This window comes from Antechinus flavipes, chromosome 3, assembly GCF_016432865.1.
Source record: "Antechinus flavipes isolate AdamAnt ecotype Samford, QLD, Australia chromosome 3, AdamAnt_v2, whole genome shotgun sequence".
In the NCBI taxonomy this organism is placed as follows: domain Eukaryota; kingdom Metazoa; phylum Chordata; class Mammalia; order Dasyuromorphia; family Dasyuridae; genus Antechinus; species Antechinus flavipes.
Genome location: NC_067400.1, coordinates 1,007,844 through 1,025,754, shown reverse-complemented (window position 1 = coordinate 1,025,754; position 17,911 = coordinate 1,007,844). Strand labels below are relative to the sequence as shown.

The 17,911-nt window shown below is 56.5% G+C and overlaps 1 protein-coding gene across 1 annotated transcript in view; it reads left to right on the top strand.

Moving 5' to 3' along the window:
* Positions 1 to 17,911, top strand: part of PITPNM3 (PITPNM family member 3) — an 85,024-nt gene that overhangs the window by 20,377 nt on the left and 46,736 nt on the right. The window contains exon 3 of the mRNA XM_051991489.1: positions 15,418 to 15,525. Coding sequence (XP_051847449.1) covers positions 15,418 to 15,525 — 108 coding nt within the window. The remainder of the gene's footprint in view (positions 1 to 15,417; positions 15,526 to 17,911) is intronic.

Below are 17,911 nucleotides of genomic sequence, written 5' to 3'. Positions count from 1 at the left end.
AGAAGGATAGAAGGAAGGACGGAAGAAGGGGTAGAAAGGACAGAAGGAGGGACAGGAGGGAGAGAGGGATGGGTTTACGGAAGGATAGAAGGAGGGACGGATGGAGGGAAGGATGGAGAAATGGAAGGTCCGAAGGAGGATGGATGGAAGGCTGGGAGGAAGACAGAGGGAAGGGGGGGTGGAGAGAGGAGCTGACGGCTTTGGGGTCCCATGGCCTCTGAGCAGCCGGCGCCCTGGAGCTGGGGCCACATCCCGCTCCCGAGGCTTGGGTTTGCTCTGGAACAGGTGTTCTCCATAGCAACAAACGCCTGTTGTGACAGTGAGAGCCTCAATATTTTGATGCCGGAGAGACTTTTTATTTAAAATATTTGTGCAGCTCGTCAGGGCCTGGAGCTGCCGGTGCCACCGCTGGCTACTGCTTCATTAACTGGGGGAGGCACGAGGCAGGCAGGTGGGGCTGTTTCCCCGCTCCCCGCCCCCAAGCCCCCTCCAGCTGCAGGGCTCTGCCGGAATCACTGAGCCCTGGAGGGAGCTCACAAACACTAGAGACATCTTTTCTGTTACTTTCTGGATGAGTCTGGACAGAGCTCCCCCCTCCATCCCACCCCAGCCAGGTGTGCTCCCCCCCTCTGCCCCAGCAAGGTGCGCCTCCCCCCTCTGCCCCAGCTAGGTGCCCTCCCCCTCCCATCCCAGCCAGGTTCGCTCCCCCCTCCATCCCACCCCAGCCAGGTGCGCTCCCCCCCTCTGCCCCAGCCAGGTGCGCCCCCCCTCCCACCTCAGCCAAGTGTGCTCCCCCTTCTGTCCCAGCCAAGTGTGCCTCCCCCTCCCACCCCAGCTAGGTGCCCTCCCCCTCCCATCCCAGCCAGGTGCGCTCCCCCCTCTGTCCCAGCCAGGTGCGCTCCCCCCTCTGTCCCAGCCAGGTGCGCTCCCCCCTCCATCCCACCCCAGCCAGGTGCGCTCCCCCACTCTGCCCCAGCCAGGTGCGCTCCCCACTCCATCCCACCCCAGCCAGGTGCGCTCCCCCCCTCTGCCCCAGCCAGGTGCGGGTAAATTCTTCCTAAGGAGAAGGAAAGGCAGCTGGGGTTTCGGAGCGCCCAGAAAAGGGGAGCAGAAAGCAAGCGGCTCTGCAAGCTCTAAGGATGCACCTCCCGCCCACAGCTAGGAACCCCCGGGGGTGTCCAGCGTGAGTGGAGAAGAAGGGCAATTATGGGTGGCCTCCCCCGGGGGCCAGACCCCCCCCCCCTGCTCCAATGGCCTGATTTATCCGGAAACAAAGGCCTTAGTGTTATGGGGGGAGCTTCCTTTTTAAAAGCTCACTTATTCTCAACTTAGTAAAGAAAAGCAGAGCCCCAGAGAAGACCCTCCCATGTGGGAGACTGGCCTGCGCCAGGCCGGGCTCCCCGTGGGAGCTGTCCCAGGTCCTGGCCGCCTCCCGCGGATCTTCATTCCCGCCCTTCCTTTGTCCCCCCCTGACCTGGGGGAATTCCTGCTCTCCCTTCTGGCAGAGAAGCGAAAGAAGGGGTCTCAAAAGAAGGGGTCTCGGGGCCCCTGATTGTGGCCAGCTTGGGCGGTGGGGGAGTGGGAGACAGTCCGGGGGTGGCGAGTTTCTGTTCTCCTGGGGGGGATTACCTGCCTGGGGACAAGGGCGAGGCTTTGGCGGTGCGGCCACTGGGAAGGGCGAAAGATGTGCCGGCATGAGTCAGCCTCGTGCGCCCTGCTCTGTTTCCTGGGGCGGAGGAAGCTGCTGCTGGCGTGGGGCCCTTGGGGGTCCTTGGGGGTGAGTCTTCACAAGCCTGCTTAGTTTTTTGGGCAAAGATGCCGGATCGGCTCATTTTATACATGAGGTAGGAGGCAAACAGGGAGAGGAGACTTGCCCTGGGTCACCCTGATAGTGAAGCGTGTGAAGGAAGATCTCCCCAACTCCGGGCCCAGCACTCTCTGAGGATACCATTCCTGTTTCCATTTAGATGCGTCTTATCTCTCCGTGATGGCGCAGATATGCCCTGGGGGGAGATCCCGGGGAAGTACACGGGGCTCTGCGCTCCTATTTCAGGCTGCCTGGTCCGTGCCCCCTCCCCCACTGGAAGGTGTCTGCCTTTCTTTACCAGTTCAGCAGACGTTGGCTTGGCTGTCTGGCATTAGTAGAAAGTTGGACACATTTCCGGTGGGCGTTGCTGGCCATTCTTCTTGGAACCAACCTGATTTATGGAGCATTCGATGATCATGAGCTCGACATGAAGCTTGCCAGCCTGAGATCACAGGTGCTGGTCTGGGACTGCGGGTAAAGAAGGCAGGGTCCCTCATCTGGTGGAGGAGCTCGTTTTCTAGGGCTGGGGGGAGGGCAGCCTAGACCCCGGGAATTTGGGAGAAGGGTGCCTAGAGTTCTAAACTTTCTTTCAAGTAGCCACATTGAGAAGGGAGACAGGGCAAATGTTCTCCCCATTTGACAGATGGAGTAGGGAGGGCCAGAGGGGTTCACAGAATTATTGCCTAGCCAGAAGTTTAGAAGGAAGGCACTTTTGAGGCATCTGATTTTATCCCCCGACATCTTTTTTATAAGAGTTTTATTTTTCCAAACACATGCAACACATTCACCTTCCCAAAACCCTGAGTTCCAAACTTTTCTCCCTGCTTCTTCCTAGACAGCAAGCAATCCGATATAGGTTCAACAGTGCGATTATTATAAAACTATTTCTGTATTCGTCATGCTAGGCAAGAAAAATCAGATCCAAAGGGAAAAACAGGAAAAAAAAAAACAAGCAAACAAACAAAACCAACAAAAAAGGTGAGACTCCTTGCATATTCCGTCTCCATGGTTCTCTGGATGCAGATGGAGCTTTCCATCACAAGTCTATTGGAACTGCCTTGAAATAACCTCATTGTTGAAAAGAGCCAAGTCTATCACAGTTAATCATCACATGATCTTGTTGTTGTGTACACTGTCCTATTGGTTCCACTCTTAGTTCTTGGTTCACTCAGCATCTGTGCATGTAAGTCTTTCCAGGCTTTTCTGGAGCCATCCTGCTGGTCATTTCTTATAGAACAACATTCCATACCATTCTTATACTATAATTTATTCAGCCGTTCCCCAGCTGATGGGCAGCCCCTCAGCTTCCCTTTCTTTGCCACTATAAAAATGGCTCCCACACACATTTTTGCACATGGGGGTCCTCTCCCCTCTCTTATCCCAGAAGGAGATACGGACCCAGCGGAGACACTGCTGGACCAGAGGGGATGCAGGGTTATAGCCCTTTGGGCCCAGTTCCAGATTGCTTTCCGAAGGTTGGATCATTTCACAACTCTCCCAACTATGCATTAGTGTCCCAGTCTTCCCATATCCCCTCCAACATTTATTCGCGCTGGGAGATAACCACGAGCGAGCTCCCGTTCATGGCAGGGTTTTGGCAGAAACTTGCGAATGACCAGCAAGAAGCAGGGGGCTCGATGCAGAGCCGAAGATGGCCGAGGCCCAGGGATGGTGCTTCCAGGAAGTCTGGACGGGGCCTGCGAAGTCTAGGCCGGAAGGAAAGGGCTGCAGAAGGCCTGGGTCATTGTGGATGCTTCTTGGAGAACAGAAAAGTCCTCGAAGTGCAAAGGGGAAAACAGGAAATCTGAGGAGGTGGTGGCGGCTGGGAGCGTGTGGTCCCCGGGGAAAGCAGAAGAGGAGGAGGACCCCCCCCCCCGGCCTCTGTAGTAGGACTCGGGCTCCTCCACGGCAACTGGGGCTGGTTTGGAGCAGCTGCTAGAAAATTCCCCAAAACTTGGGAGCAGGATGGGTTCCACTGGGCCAAGCAGATGGAGACCAGCCCTTTCTCCGAATCGTTGAAGGCGGCCCCTTGTCCTTCGGCGGGCTCAGCCGCCTAGCAGGGCATCTCTCCAGTCCTCTGGCTCTCTCCCCAATGGGCCCCAGAGCTGCCCCTGCTCCGGGGAGGGTGGACCAGGAGCTCACCTCCCTCTCACCTCCCTCCTCTGGCTCCCACTGCTGGGGCCAGTCATCTCCTTGCTTCTGGGGCCCAGATCGCCAGGCTGACTCGCTCTGCTCTTCAGCCCACCAGCATCTCTCTTCTCGGATGCCCCTCATCTTGTATTTGTGACGTTAAGTTCTGGAAACAGTCACAGACCTTAGGGCTGGAAGGTGCCTCGGGGCCACTGGTCGGTTCTCCCGTGGCAATCCCTGGCCATGTGGTCCTTCCCAGGCGGGTCCCAGGGCACAACCGAGGCAGCTCGCCCCCTAGGAAATGGAAGCCAGCCCCTCTGCAGCCCCCCCTTCTCCCACTGCTGGGCCAGGAGGGTCCCTCACAGGCTTCAGAGGCTGCTGGGCCCAGGCTCAGGTGTGAGACTCGCATCCGTCCTCAGTGAATTCATTTTGCTGCTCCTGGTCTGCCGGGCTATTTCTGGCTCCTGACTCAGCCGGCCTTCCCTGTGCCACCGCCCAGGTCTTTGTGGTCTGCACAGGTGCCGGGCACGCCAGCTGGAGTCACGGAGAAAATGTTGGGCAGCACAGGGCTAGGGGGGCAGTGCAGAGTGGGGGGACAGAGTAGGGCCAGGGGGCAGCACAGGCCCAGGGGGCAGCACGGGGCATCTGCCCACTCACGGGCTCTGTGGCCTGTGGGCTGGGGTCCAGCATTCAGAGCTTCCCACCAGAGATGGCTGAACACCAAGGTGGGAGCTCTGGCGGCTGGTTCCACTGGGGTCTCAGGGTGCCCTGATGGAGCCTTCCAGCTCTGACCCACCTCGGAGACACGGCTGTATCCACGATGGAGCAGGTGGTGCGGGCAGGGTGAGGGTGGGGCCGGAGTGTTTGTCTCAGTCCACAGAAAGCCTCTGCTTTCGGCTTCCCGGCTCCCGGTCCCCCCGACCTTTGCGGCTCGTGGGGAGGAAGCTTCCTTAGGAAGCTGCTGGGATGGCGGCCCCGGTGCGAAGGGCTCACTGATTTGTCCTGTTCTGTGCCAGCTCACTGAGCTCAGCTACTGCTGTTGCCCCCCGCATGCCGCTGCCCCCTCTTCCTCCCACGTCACAGCACTTGCAGGGGCGCCCGAATCCCCCCGAAGGCTGCCTGGGGACAGGAGGGAAAGCAGGACGCTTCCGGGGGCTGGGCCCTCATGTCCCACCTGCCAGGGCACGCTGCCCTTGCCCTGGAGAAGACCGAGGGGAGGGCCAGTCCTGAGGCTGAGGGGGGGTTAGAGGGAGCAGCCAGATGCCCCGAAGGGCTGGCCACCTCCATGGCTGAGCCCCCATCTGCGCGGCCCTGGGGATCACAGCAAGGAACGTCGTTTCCGTTTTCAGGAAAGGGAAGAGAAGGAAATCTGTGAACAGTTAGCTTTTGTGAGCACCTGGAACAGGGAGGATATTGAGGGGCCAGTGTCTCAGCAAGGAGGTTTCTGAGGGGGCTGGGGGCTCTGGCGAGGACGGACCGGGCCAAAGCGGCCTTCCGGCCAGGTCAGTCCTTAGGAAATGAGGATTACAGCTACTCGGGAGGCCCGCGGCTTTTTAGCCCAGTCCTCGAAATCTCTGACGGGTCAGTGTCATGGAAATAATGGAGAACCGCGCCAAGGAGGGAATGAAACTGGATGGGCTAAGAACTGAAATCCGTCTGTCTGTCTGTCTCTCTCTCTCTGAATATACATGTCCTAACTCAGCTATTAATAGTGAATAGACACATACACACAGTCACCCTTAACAGCTCGATGAAGTCACTTTGCCAGGACGTCCCACTGGAAAGCCCCTCCCACCTGTGCCTGGGTCTGGGCTGCTGCACATTTTCATCACATTTTCCCTGCTTCTCATGTTTGCTGAGGAGAAACTAGAAGAAAGAGCTCAGGCCCACGGGGTGGGGACTTTAAAAGACCCCAAGGACTCAGAACTTTGGCCTTAATCCAATCAGATGCCGTTCCATAGGCCCAGATGTCAGTCCCACAAGGACGAGATGGCAGCTCCCACAAAGTCTGGGGCTTGGCGCTGCCTGAGCCCCTGGAGGGCTGTGCTGGGGAGGGGTTTCCTGGGAAAGCCACGTGGTGTCCCGGGTACCCTGGCTTAGAAAGGACAACCAGGATGGGGGGGGCGTAGGAGGGCCAATTAAAGGAGCTGACAGGAGAGCCAGGGGAGCTGGGGAAGGCAGGGGGGAAAGACTCCACGTTTACGGGGCCTTCCCGAGGAAGCGGCTAGCTTGCTCTTGCTGGCCTCTGGGGCAGAGCCAGACTCAGCGCCTGCACATTATGGAAGTGGCAACTCGGGACTGGATGTCAGGAAAATTTCCCCATCCTGAGAGCTCACCCAGAGCTGAAGGGACTGTCCAGGAGGCACCATTTATTAACCATCTGCTCTGTGCCAGGTGCCCTGCTGCCTGTGCCAGGGACACACAAAGATCCCTGTTCTTCCCGGAGGAATCAGAGTAGATGCCCATGGGCATCGATGTCATGATGCAAAGCTAAGCTTCTGTGAGTCAAAGAACCCTTGGCTTAGGGGTCCTGAATGGGGCCGTTTAGAAACAACTGAATCAGGCAAAGTCCCTTTCTGGTTCTGCTCAACGTCTTCCTGGGAACGTTCTCTGCCACCATCTCCCTCCAAAATCAATCGACCTCTTTCCAAGATTTTTAGCATCTTTTGTTTTCTTTGTCTGTCTGAATATCCATCTATCCATCCATCCATCCATCCATTCATTTATTCACCCATCCATCCATTGTCCATCCGTCCATCTGGCCATCCGTCTGTCCGTCTGTTCGTCCATCTGTCTGTCCATCTGTCTGTTCATCCATTCATCTATTCACCCATCCATCCATTGTCCATCCATTCATTTATTCACCCATTCATCCATCCGTCCATCTGGACATCCATCTGTCCGTCCGTCGTTTGTCCATCTATCTGTCCATCCATTCTGTCTATTCACCCATCCATCCATTGTCCATCCATCTATCCATCCATCTGTCCATCTATCCGTCTGTCCGTTTATCCATCCATCCATCTATTCATGAAACTGAGTTGCCTGATGACCACAAAATGTGACTTAGTGGGGAAGGCCAGAAAGGGAGCTATCCCCGGCTCTCCCCTCCATATCTGGGGCAGGGGACGGGAGAGGGTGTACAGAGGGAGCACGCAGATCATTTTAGTGACATGTAGTTAGTCAGCCAGGATATGGGGCCGAGGTTGGTCAGAGTTCCAGTGTTTTTAACTTTCCTTTGTGCCCCGCTGGAACACCCTGAGAACGCACTTCGTAAATCATTGCTGTTGGCTGGCCGAGGACCTGGGAGGGGGGGCGCTGAGCCCCTTCCTGGTGACTCCAGCTCATTAGCCAGCCCTTGTGCCAAACAGACCCCCCTGTGTGGGGAAGAGGTCCCTGCCCTCTCTGTTGTTCGCCCTTAGTTCTTGGAGGGGGCCACGACATCAGGGAGGTGACGCCGGGGCCTGGGCCGAAGTCAGGGAGGCTGGCAGAGCCACCGGCCTCACTCTTTCCTCCGGAGCCATCGGGCCGGGGCCAGAGAGACAGGGACGGCATCTAGCAAATGCACATCGAGGCCATTTGACTCAGAAGCCCCAAGAGTCTCCGTGCTCCCCTGACTGGCTCTTTGATCCTGGACAATTCCTTCATTTCTTGGTGCCTCAGTTTCCCTTCCATGGAGCGGAGCTAAGGAGGCTGTTACTCCCCACTTCAAGGACGGGGCATGGAGGGAGGGCCTGGCTTCCTGGTCAGCGCGAGGACCCGCCTGTGGGCTCTGGGCCAGAGCCGGCTCCGGGCGGGGAAGAGAATGAGATCTGCCTTAGAGACCTGAAGCCGAGGGGCCTCCGGGACGTCCAAATGGTGATGTCAGGCTGAGCATTAGATTGTGACTTTGAGGACTCCCCGGGGGATGATGAGATCATCCAGGGAGCCGGTGTCTGGAGAAGGGAGAGTGACTCGGAGAGAGCCCTGGGGACGCCCACGACTGGTTCTCCTCTTCTCCCTTTAACTTGTGAGCCCTTCGGGCACAAAAAGGGGCCGGGGCTTTCCCCGGGGCGAGCGGAGGGGCCGGGGGCCTTCCCGGGGCAGGGGTGGGGCCAGGGGCTTTCTCCGGGCCAGGGTTTATGTCTTCCTCACATCTGGCCGGGGCCACAAACAGGCAGAGACCAGCCAGCTCCTGCTCCAGGGGAGCTGGGTCCAGGGGCCGCCGCAAGCATTTGCTCCCATAGGGAAGCTTTGGCCCCGCTGTCCCCCCTCCCCAGCCCGGAGGAAGCCGAGGCTGAAGGGGAGCAGCCTGGGGGGGGTAGCTTTGCTAGCCCAGGGGAAGCACCTGCTCTGCCCCCTGGCCCTTGCTGCCCCCTGGTCCTGCGCGGAGGTAGCGGAAGTGCTCAGACTCACGCAGCTGGGGGGCGAGGGGGAAGGGAGGAGAGGGGGAGGGGAGGGGGAGGGAGAGCCTCCTGGTTCTGGGGTTAGCCGCCGCCCACATTTCCCTCGGTGGGAAGCCTCTGCCTCCAGGGGTGGGTCCTGCTCAAAATGCCCCCTTTTTGTGAGGCAATTGGGGCTCAGTGACTTGCCCACCTTTTGATAGTAGATGGAACCGGGGAAAAGCAGGATTTCCCAGAATCCCGGGCTCCCAGAGCCGGAAGGGACCTCAGGAACAGTCCCTCGGGCCTCCAGCTCCCTCAGGAAGAGGCTCTGTCCTTCCCCCGTGGCTGCGGGCCCCCTGAGGGCAGAGCTTCTGCCTCCCGTGGCAGGTCCAGGGCTCCTAGGCGTTCTGGAGATGGGAGATGAGGAATCCTCCAGAATCGCTCGGGCACTTTGTAGACCGAGTCAGAGGGCGCCGAAGGGCGGGGGGCAGCGGGGGGGGGGAGGGGGAGCGGGGGTGAGACAGCGGGCCCCCGGCGCGCACTTGTAAGCGCTGGCTTTAGACCTGCATGGGCCATCTCCGGCCGTCTGAGACAGGCAGAGGCCCACAGTGGACCCAGGAAGTCTCCCTCGAGTCCCACGCGGGACAGGGGAGACAAGAGTCGCGGGGTCGGAGAATGGATTCCTACGAAGTGTTCGCAGCGGCCGAATGGGCCCGCGTTCCATTTCTTCCCTTGGCCAGGGCCCCGCCCACGGGGTCCGGCCGGCTGGAAAGCGGCCGCTGGGCTGTGGGTGTCTGGGGGCTTCCGCGGCCCCTTCCGCGCTCCCCGCCCCGTTTGCGGAGCGTCTGCCGGCCTCGGCGCCAGCCCCAGCATTCCCGGTGTGGGAGGGAGCCCGGTGTGGACAGCCTGCCTGGGGGAAGGCTTTAAACAGCTCCGAGTCACAGCGGAAGGCCCAGGGTTTTCGAGCCTCCTCGGCTATAAATATCTCCTGGCTCCCTTCAGAGCTTAGCTGCCTGCCCGCCTGGTGCGCCGTTATTTTGGGACTGGCTGCCGGCCAGAGGGCTTTGTGTGGGTGCCATCTGGGACGGGCAGGGCGCCCTGGGCTGGGGAAGGGGCTCTCTCCCTGGGAGCTGCCCCGGCATCTCGGCCAAGGCCTCGCCCCTGACCCCCGTCCCCCTCCCCATTCCTCAGTCAGCAAATCCATAGCGCCTCTGTCTCGGGGGCTGGATCCAAGCCCCCCCCCAGGATGCCCACTTCCCGGGGCTTGCCGGGAGCCTTCCGAGGGCTGGGCCTCGGGCTTTGTCCCCGCGGTTTCCTCTCCCCAGCAGCGCCCTTCGGAGAACAGCCCTTGACCTCTGCCCAGCTGACCTCCAGAGACACCTCGAGGAGGGGCCCTCTGCCTCCAGCCCATTATCCTCAACCATTGAGCAAGGGGCTGGGCCCCCAACAGCTGGCGCCCAACTGGGACATTTGGGGGCGAAACTTCTGTGACCGGAACCTGTTAACCTTGAGTTGGAACTGTATCCCTCGGCCATAGAAGAGAGAAAGGAGAGGACGGAGGAAGACAGGAAGAAACAGAAGAAAGGGAGAGAGACAAGAGGGCAAAGAAGGGAAGAAGAGGAGAGGAAGGAAGGGGAAGGAGGAGGAGAGAGAGGGGAGGGGAAGGGGAAAGGGGGAGGGGAGAAAGAGAGAGGGAGGGAGGAAGGGGGAGGGGAAGGGAAAAAAGGGGGGAAAGGGAGAGGGGGGAGAGGAGAGGGGAAGGGGAGAGGGGGTGGGGAGAGAGAGAGAGAAGGAGGAGGAAGGGAGGGAGGAAAAGGGAGAGGGAGAGGGATGGAGAGAGGGAGGGAGAGAGGAAGAGAAACATGGGAACAGAGAGGATGGAGAGACAGGGAGACATAGGAGACAGACAGAGGCAAAGACAGAAATAGAAGACAGAAACAGGTAGAGACAGACAAGGAAAAGGGGGGGAAAGGAAGAGAGGGAAGAGAAAGGATTCTGGAAGAGGGGGACAGGCAGGGAGAGGAAAAAAGAGACAGGAAGAAGAAGGGAGAGAGAGGGAGAGAAGCAGGAGAGAGACTGAGCAAGGCTTTAAAGCAATCTGCAAATCCTACAGAGTCATGGCAATGTCAACTCCCAGTTTCTGGACTAGAGCCATGGAAGTCTCCCAAGACTCAGAGAAATAATGTGTTAAGGATTGAGGTCTTTGCTCCAGAGACCTGCACCCAGCCCCCACTTCCTCCTTCCTTCCTCCATTCTCCCTGCTTCCTTTGAAGTTCTGCAGGGGCCCTTTCTCCAGCCCCATCTCTGCCCCCCTCCTCAGTTTGCCTGCTTCTTCTTTTCCTTTTTTTTTTTGCTGAGGCAATGGGGTTAAGTGATTGCCTGCTTCTTCTGTGGGAGAGGGATTGTATCTCAATCTTTGTTGCTCCTCCTGCAGAGTACAGGACTTATTTCATCCTTAGTCTCTTTTTCCAGCACAGGGCCTGGCACATTGTAGTTATATGGGGAGACTGAGGCAGCCTGGGGGTCTTGGCTTGTTCTGAAGACAACGGCTAGCTTCAAACCTGCTCTCTCGGAGCCCAGGAACCCGTGAGCTGTTCCCAGGGACTGGCCCTGACCCAGGTCACCATCACCCAGCTTACCTGATGCCCACCTGTACCCGGGCTTCCACTCACCTGCCCTGGGAATTCCAGAGAGTCGGATGTGTAATTGGGAGTGTTTCCCCACTCTGTGCTGAGAGCAATATCTGGAAGAATTTTCTTCTCTTCATCTCCCAGATCCACATCTCTTGCAGATCCCCCTTTCTCCTTACTCTTGTAACCGCTGCCTTAGTTCATAACCTTATCCCATTTCCTCTGGATCATTATTTTTTGGGGAGAGGATTTAAATAGAATTTTATTTTTTCAAATAGATGTGAAGATAGCTTTCAACATTCATTTCTGTAAAACCTCGTGTTCCAAATTTTTCTCCCTCCCTCCCTCCCATACCTCCTCCTTCCTCAAGACAGCGAGCAATCTGATATAGGTTAAATGTCCTCTTAAACATATTTCTAGATTGTTATGTTGTGCAAGAAAAAGCAGATAAAAGGGGGGAAATCATGACACACATACAAATGAACAAAAAGCAAAAATCCCATGCTTTCATGCACAGTCAGTCTCATAGTTCTCTCTCTGTGAATGGCTCTCCCCATCCCAAGTCCATTGGATCACCCCATTGTAGGGAAGAGTCGAGTCCATCACCGCTGACATCACGTAATCTTGTTGCCGTGTACAATGTTCTCCTGGTTTTGCTCGCTTCCCTTAGCATGACTTCGTGCAAATCTTTCCAGGCTTTTCTGGCTGCTTCTTCTTATAGAATAATACTATTCCATTGAATTCATATACCATAACCTCTTCAGACATCCCCCAATTGATGGACATCTTCCATCAACTTCCTGTTCCTTACCACTACAAAAAGGGCTGGTACAGAAATTTTGTGTCCATGTGGTCCTTTTCCCTCCTTTATGATCTGTTTGGGATACAGACCCAGTAGAGACCCTGCTGGAGCAAGGGGCGTGCACAGTTTGCTAGCCCTTTGGACATAATTCCAAATTGTCCTTCATGGTTGGATCAGCTCATAACTCTACCAACAATGCACTAGTGTTGCAGTTTTCCCACATCCCCTCTAACATTTATTTCTGCCACTAGACTATGATTGAAGCCTCCTAGAGGGGACTCCCACTAGTCCAGCCCACTTCCACGCAGCTGCCAAGTAAGTCTTCCAAAATATGCTGCTGTGACTGTGTCACTTTTCCGTTCAGGAAGCTCTCATGGCTCCCTGCTGGCTCCAGGATAAAGCTTCTATTTGCCATGTAAAGCCTTTCCCAGCATAGGTCCAGCAGACATATGCCATTCCATCTCCCATCTCCAATCCTTTGCACAGGCTGTTCCTGCCTCCCCATGCCTGGAATGTGGCTCCTCCTTGCTCCTGCTCTGATTTTCCCTCTTCCAATCCCAACCAATTGCTGCTTTTATTCTCTTCTTCCTGAAATGACTTTGGTTTGTTTTTCCATGTATATGTTGTTTCTCCCAGGAGAGCATAAGCTCTATGGGGACAGGGACTGCTTTTGTCTCTATCTCCAGTGCCTGGTACACAGTAGGGGTCTAATGTTTGGTGAAAGGATTAATGTGATTTTCACAATTTGTGGCGGAGTGACTATGTGACATGCACTGAGGTGACACATGAAAAAGTAAGTCAGGTCCTGGGCTCAAAGAGCGCCCTTTCTCTTTGGAGGAGATAGCACAGATAAGACAATTGTGCTGCGGGGTGCAAGGGCAGGCGGATGTCCCTGTGATCGAAGCTGCGCTCTTCCCCAGGTGTGGCTGAGGACACTGCCCCCCTCGCAGAGTCTCCTGGAATGGAGCTGGATGGTCTGTCGCTCTCAATGGCAGACTGCTGCGCGTACTTGGGAGTGCCGGGCCCCTCTGTTCAAGGGCATTGGTGAGGGGGACCACCAAGAACGTCATGCCGGGCGCACAGGAAGGAATGGCTGCCACAGCCACGGCCACAGCAGCCTAAGGAACGCCCCTGGGAAGGACCGTTGCGCTTTCAGCCCTCTCCAGAAAGTGCTCACCCCAGCTCATAGGTGCAAGGGACAGGGGGGCTGTGGCACCGGAGGCCTGACTGGTCACTTGTATAAAACCCTCCCCGGGATGCTGTCATTGCCCAGCTGTGTGGGCAGGAATATTGTGCGATCTCTTGGTCTCGCATCCCTTTGGGTTTGGACATAGGCGCCCGCCTTCTTGGCGTTTTCTCGGGGACAATGATGGGTCCCTGGGGAAAGGGGCTGGGAAAGTTTGCCTGGGTTTTCCCATGCTTGGGCAGACACCTTTCTGCAGGAGGGTCTGGTGAAAGTGGGCCCAAAAGGTGGATGAGCCTCCAGGAAAAAGGCTCGGCAGCCCTCACAGCAGTGGAGGCCCATTTCCCCCGGCAGAACGGGCAGAGGAGAACAGTCTGTTCCAATGGCCGTGACGTCAGCTGAAGCAGGAGCTGTGGAGCGCTCAGAGCTTGATCAGAGCTTGATCTGCTGCTTCCTCGGCCATCACCACCGACTTCCATGATGGCTCTGGAGGAGAGGCTGAGGCAGGCAACTTTGCACGACTCTGCCTCATTTAAATACAATTCACGATCAAATCAGGACCTCGCCCCATGATGTCATCAGTCTTTTAAAGGAAGGGCAAACGGCAACAACAATAAGGACAGCTATGCTTGGGTTATCATGCTGTGAAGTTCTGGAAAGAAGGAAGGGAACTGGTCTGATCTAGTCACTACCAACAAGACTCGATTCCAGGCAAGGTTAAGTAACCTTTTGTCAGAAGAGGGCTGCACTGACACGTACATATCCCTTTGTGAGGCCTGAGGAAGAAGGAAACCTCCCCAGGAACGATCCCGGTGTATTTATCAGGTTTCCTGACCAACTGTGGATTTTCTAAAACTTACTGAGTTTAGGAAACACTTTCCTCCACTCCACCTCTGGGATGTTCTCTTCCTTCTAGGATCAACTAATCTTAGCCCTCCTCCTTTCTGTGCCCTTTCTTTACCCGCTAGTGGTTAGGGTCTTTTCCCTGTTCCAGTTAGCCTTGTAATGGTGTATGTGTGAGCGTATGTGAGTATGAGTGTGTGAGAGAATGTGTGTGTGTGTGAATGTTTGAATGTGTGTGTGTGAGTGTGTGAGTGTGTGTGTGAGAGAATGTGTTTGTGAGTGTGAGTGTGTGAGAGTGTGTGTGTGAGAGAATATGTGAGTGTGAGTGTGTGAGAGAGAATGTGTGTGAGTGTGTGTGAGAGAATGTGTGAGTGTATGTGAGAGTGTGTGAGAGAGAGAATGTGTGTGAGTGTGAGTGTGTGAGAGAATGTGTGAGTGTGAGTGTGTGAGAGAGTGTGTGTGTGTGTGAGTGTGAAAGAATGTATGTGAGTGTGTGTGTGTGTGTTGGATTCCTCGTTCTTTTCCTCTTGGACCAGTAAAACATTAGGGGCTTCTTGAGGAGGGTAGCATTTTGTTTCCATCGTTGTTTCCCCAGTGGGGACCTGGGCCTGACACATAGTGGGCTCCTAACAAATGAGTTGAATCAGAAAGTGGAATGTTATCTCACTCATCCGAAGAATGCATTTTGGGAACAGCAGCCGCTCGGCTGAGATGAAGGGATGTGGGGGGAGAAGAGGGCCAGAAGGACATGGGAAGGTGCATGGTGGGGTTGGGGCTTGGGGGATTCTGGGTACTGCTCTGCTTCTCTCAGGCTCAGCCGGGGGTGGGCTGCAGAGCAGGGTGGCTAGACTCCATGGGACAAGAAACTAATGCCCAGAAGGGGAAGCTGTCAGCACCATGGAGAGCTCTGTCTCGCCTCCTCACTTGGCGTCTGCTCCTGCTGCTTTGCCCAGACTCCCTTTGGCTTTTAAGCGGCCACTGCCCTTAAGAGCAGGACTCCCCATTTATGAGTGACCCTGGATGTAGTCGGCCCACCTCTGGGCCCCTGTGCCGACTTCTGCCCTCACATCTGAGAAAGGAGCTGGCAAGTGAAGAGGAGGCAGAGGAGGGCAGCTAGGGCTCCGGGCAGAGACAAATCCTGCTGTTCAAGGGGGAGAAGAGGACTCTGAGACCCGGGGCTGAATTCGGGTGTCAGGAGAGCTGAACTCCAGAAGGAGGAGGAGGACTCCTGATTGGTCCTGGGGAGCAGGACTAAGGACAATGCAGAAAACGGGCAGATTAGCCCTCAGGGGAAAGGACTTGCCAACCGGGAGACCTTCAAAGTGGAAGGAGCTGCCTGGGGAGAGGCTGGAGAGGTCCCGCACCCTAGAGGTGGCTGTTACAACCAGAGGAAAAGCCCTCCTCTGGAGACCTGTTCAAGTCAAGCCCCTCCCTGGAAAAGGAGTCTTGGAGGCCCTGCCCTGCAGGGACCCTCCAAGTCAGGCCTGGGGAGGGGTTGGAGTCACCAGCTGATGGTGCCTTCGGACTTCTTCTTGGCCTTGGATGCTGGCCTTATTTTCCCAGCCTTCCTCATCAGTGTGTGTGTGTGTGTGTGTGTGTTTGCACACTTATGCCTGCCTTTGTCCCTTTGTCCTGATGCCCTCAATTTCTCCTTGCAGAAGACGTGGCAGAGGGCAAGAGCGCCCTTCTCATTGGCATGAGTCAGTGGAACTCCAATGACCTCGTGGAGCAGATTGAGACCATGGGGAAGCTAGATGAGACGCCAGGTGAGCTTGTGCCTGCCCCTTCACCCTCCTTCCTCCCCTGAACCAGGGGAGAAGAAAAACCTCTGGATCCCTGCGTGGCTGCCCAGTCCCCAGTGCTTGGGCAGGGTCACCACAGGGAACTCTTCCTGCCCTCCCTGAATTCTGGCCTTGCCCTAGACCCTGCCCTGCCCTGCCCTAGGCTTAGGGGAAATGCCAGCCAGATGAGCCCCGTTGTGGCCTAAAATTGCAGCCCTCTCTTGAAAGAGGAAAGATTCTGTCAGAATCATAGAATCAATCACTCATTCGACATCATTAGTCACCTGCCAGTCACTGGAGAACACTGAGAGGAGACTGGAGCCATCTCTTCCTTCTGCCAAGGGGACCGTGTCCACAGAGAGCTAAACACAGACAATACAGGGGAGCTGCAGCCTAATGGGGTGGGTGGGGTTGGGAGGTGGGCGAAGTGCCCACTGGGGCAGGGCAGAAGCAGGAAGGCAGCCCTCAGGGCTTTTCCCTGTGGGTGCTCTCAGAGGCCTCTCTCCCAGCAGCAGTTCCCTACCCCCGGTTCCTTAGTTGAGTCAGGTCTTTAATGCTCTCCTGCCCAGTCCTCCCGTCTGAGGCCCCCTTCCCGGGGCCTCCCAGCTTGCTCTTCCTTGACTGACTGTCTTTCTGCCAGTCCATCCCAAGCTCTTCTGGTTGTGTTTGCTGTCTGCTTGCCAACCTGTGAAGGCAAGGCAAGGACTTGAAATGGGGGGGGGGTTCACAGCCCTTGGCTCTTCCTGAGGCCTGGGTGTCCATCTTTCTTGTCCTTGGGATGTGCCAGCTCCCCAGTGCTTGTCTGGGTCACATCCCTCCCTTATTGGCGTCCTGCTTGTCCAGCTCCACCAAGGCTCTCTCTTCAGCAGCTTCCCCAGCTCCCGGGCACTGCCCTCCCCCCCGGGCTTGGGCTGGTCCCGGTTTGGTTCTCCGTCTGGGTGCCGGGAGGACAGAGAGGGATGGAGCTTCATTCCCCATCTCCCCACCTCTGCTTGGAGGAGAGGCTCTGCCAGTGGAGACCGCACTTCTCTACTGCCGAGGGCAGGACCTAGGGCGCTTGTGGACCCGGAGCCGGGCCCAGGCTCTCCCCTCCTCATTCCCCTAGTAGCAAGGGCTGGCCACTGTGACGTGTCAGCTGACCACAGCCTTCTGTCCGTTCCTGGCCCCGTGTCACGACCTTGCCAAAGGAGCAATGTTCAGTCCAGATGGATGGGGGACATTTGTATCTAGGGCTGAGTGGCGACTGGATGACTCACATCCAATGACCTGATGCGGCCTAAATTACTGTTTACAAGATGCAGGCGGCCTCCTTTATGATCCGCCCCAGGTAGCCCCGGCTTAATAGACTCCTTTCTCCTCATTAAGTGTCCAATGTGCAGCTAGTTCATTAGTGAGAGAAAACAGCTAGGGGCAGTGGCCCAATAGAACTCCCTGTGCTGGCTCACGCCTCTCGCAGGGTGCTCAGAGACTCCCTCCTTTACTGCTCACTTGGCCAAGACGGGGGAGAACCAGGAAGCAGGTCCTTCGAAGGCACTGTTGGTCTGTTGTCCACATGTGCACACTAGGGAACACATGTTCACACACAACACAAGCAGGGGTGCTCGTGTACACACACACATTAACAGCCTGCAGGAAGAAGCAGCCATGGTGGGGCCTCTTTGCAGCCCCCTCCTCAGAATATACCCTTTTCCTTTCCCCTTTGTGCCTGTTCCCTTCCTTTTCTCTTCTTTCTCCCTTCTCTCCTCTCTTTCCTCAGAATCCCCCCAAATTCTCAGAGCTGGCAGAAATGCAAAAGTCCCTCTTACACCATCTGATCAGTGGCTCTCTAGCCTTTGCTTGAAGCCCTCCAGTGTCAGGGCCTGCCTCTCTCAGCAGCTGGCTCATCTCCCTCTGGGGGCCTTCCACCGCCATCCTCTCACTTCACCTTTTCTTCTTCCTTTCCCCTTTCTCCTTTCTCCCTTTCCCCTTCTCCTCTCCTCCTCATTCTCTCCTCCTCTCAGTTCTCTTCTCTGTCCTTCCTCAGGTCAGGAAGGGATTTGGCGACTCCTTGGTCTAGTGAGTGCTGAGCTGAGGGAGGAAGGTGCTCCTAAGCCCTTTATGTAAACATGAGTTATACTAAGAAAAAGCCTCGGGAGGGAGTTGGCTGAGGGGGAGCCTGCAGCTCCAGGAAGCCGGCTTTGTTGGCAGAGTCTAGGCGAGGTCCCAGACTTTCATTTCCATGATCTGTCCGTCATTCCGAGCATCCATGGCCAGGACACAAGGGTGATTTCTAAGACCCGAAGGGAGGGAGAAGCTGGCCATGGTGGCTTACCCAGCGATTGCCTCATTCTGGGCCATTTGAAACTCCTCCCTGCTCTTGTCTGAAGGGGGT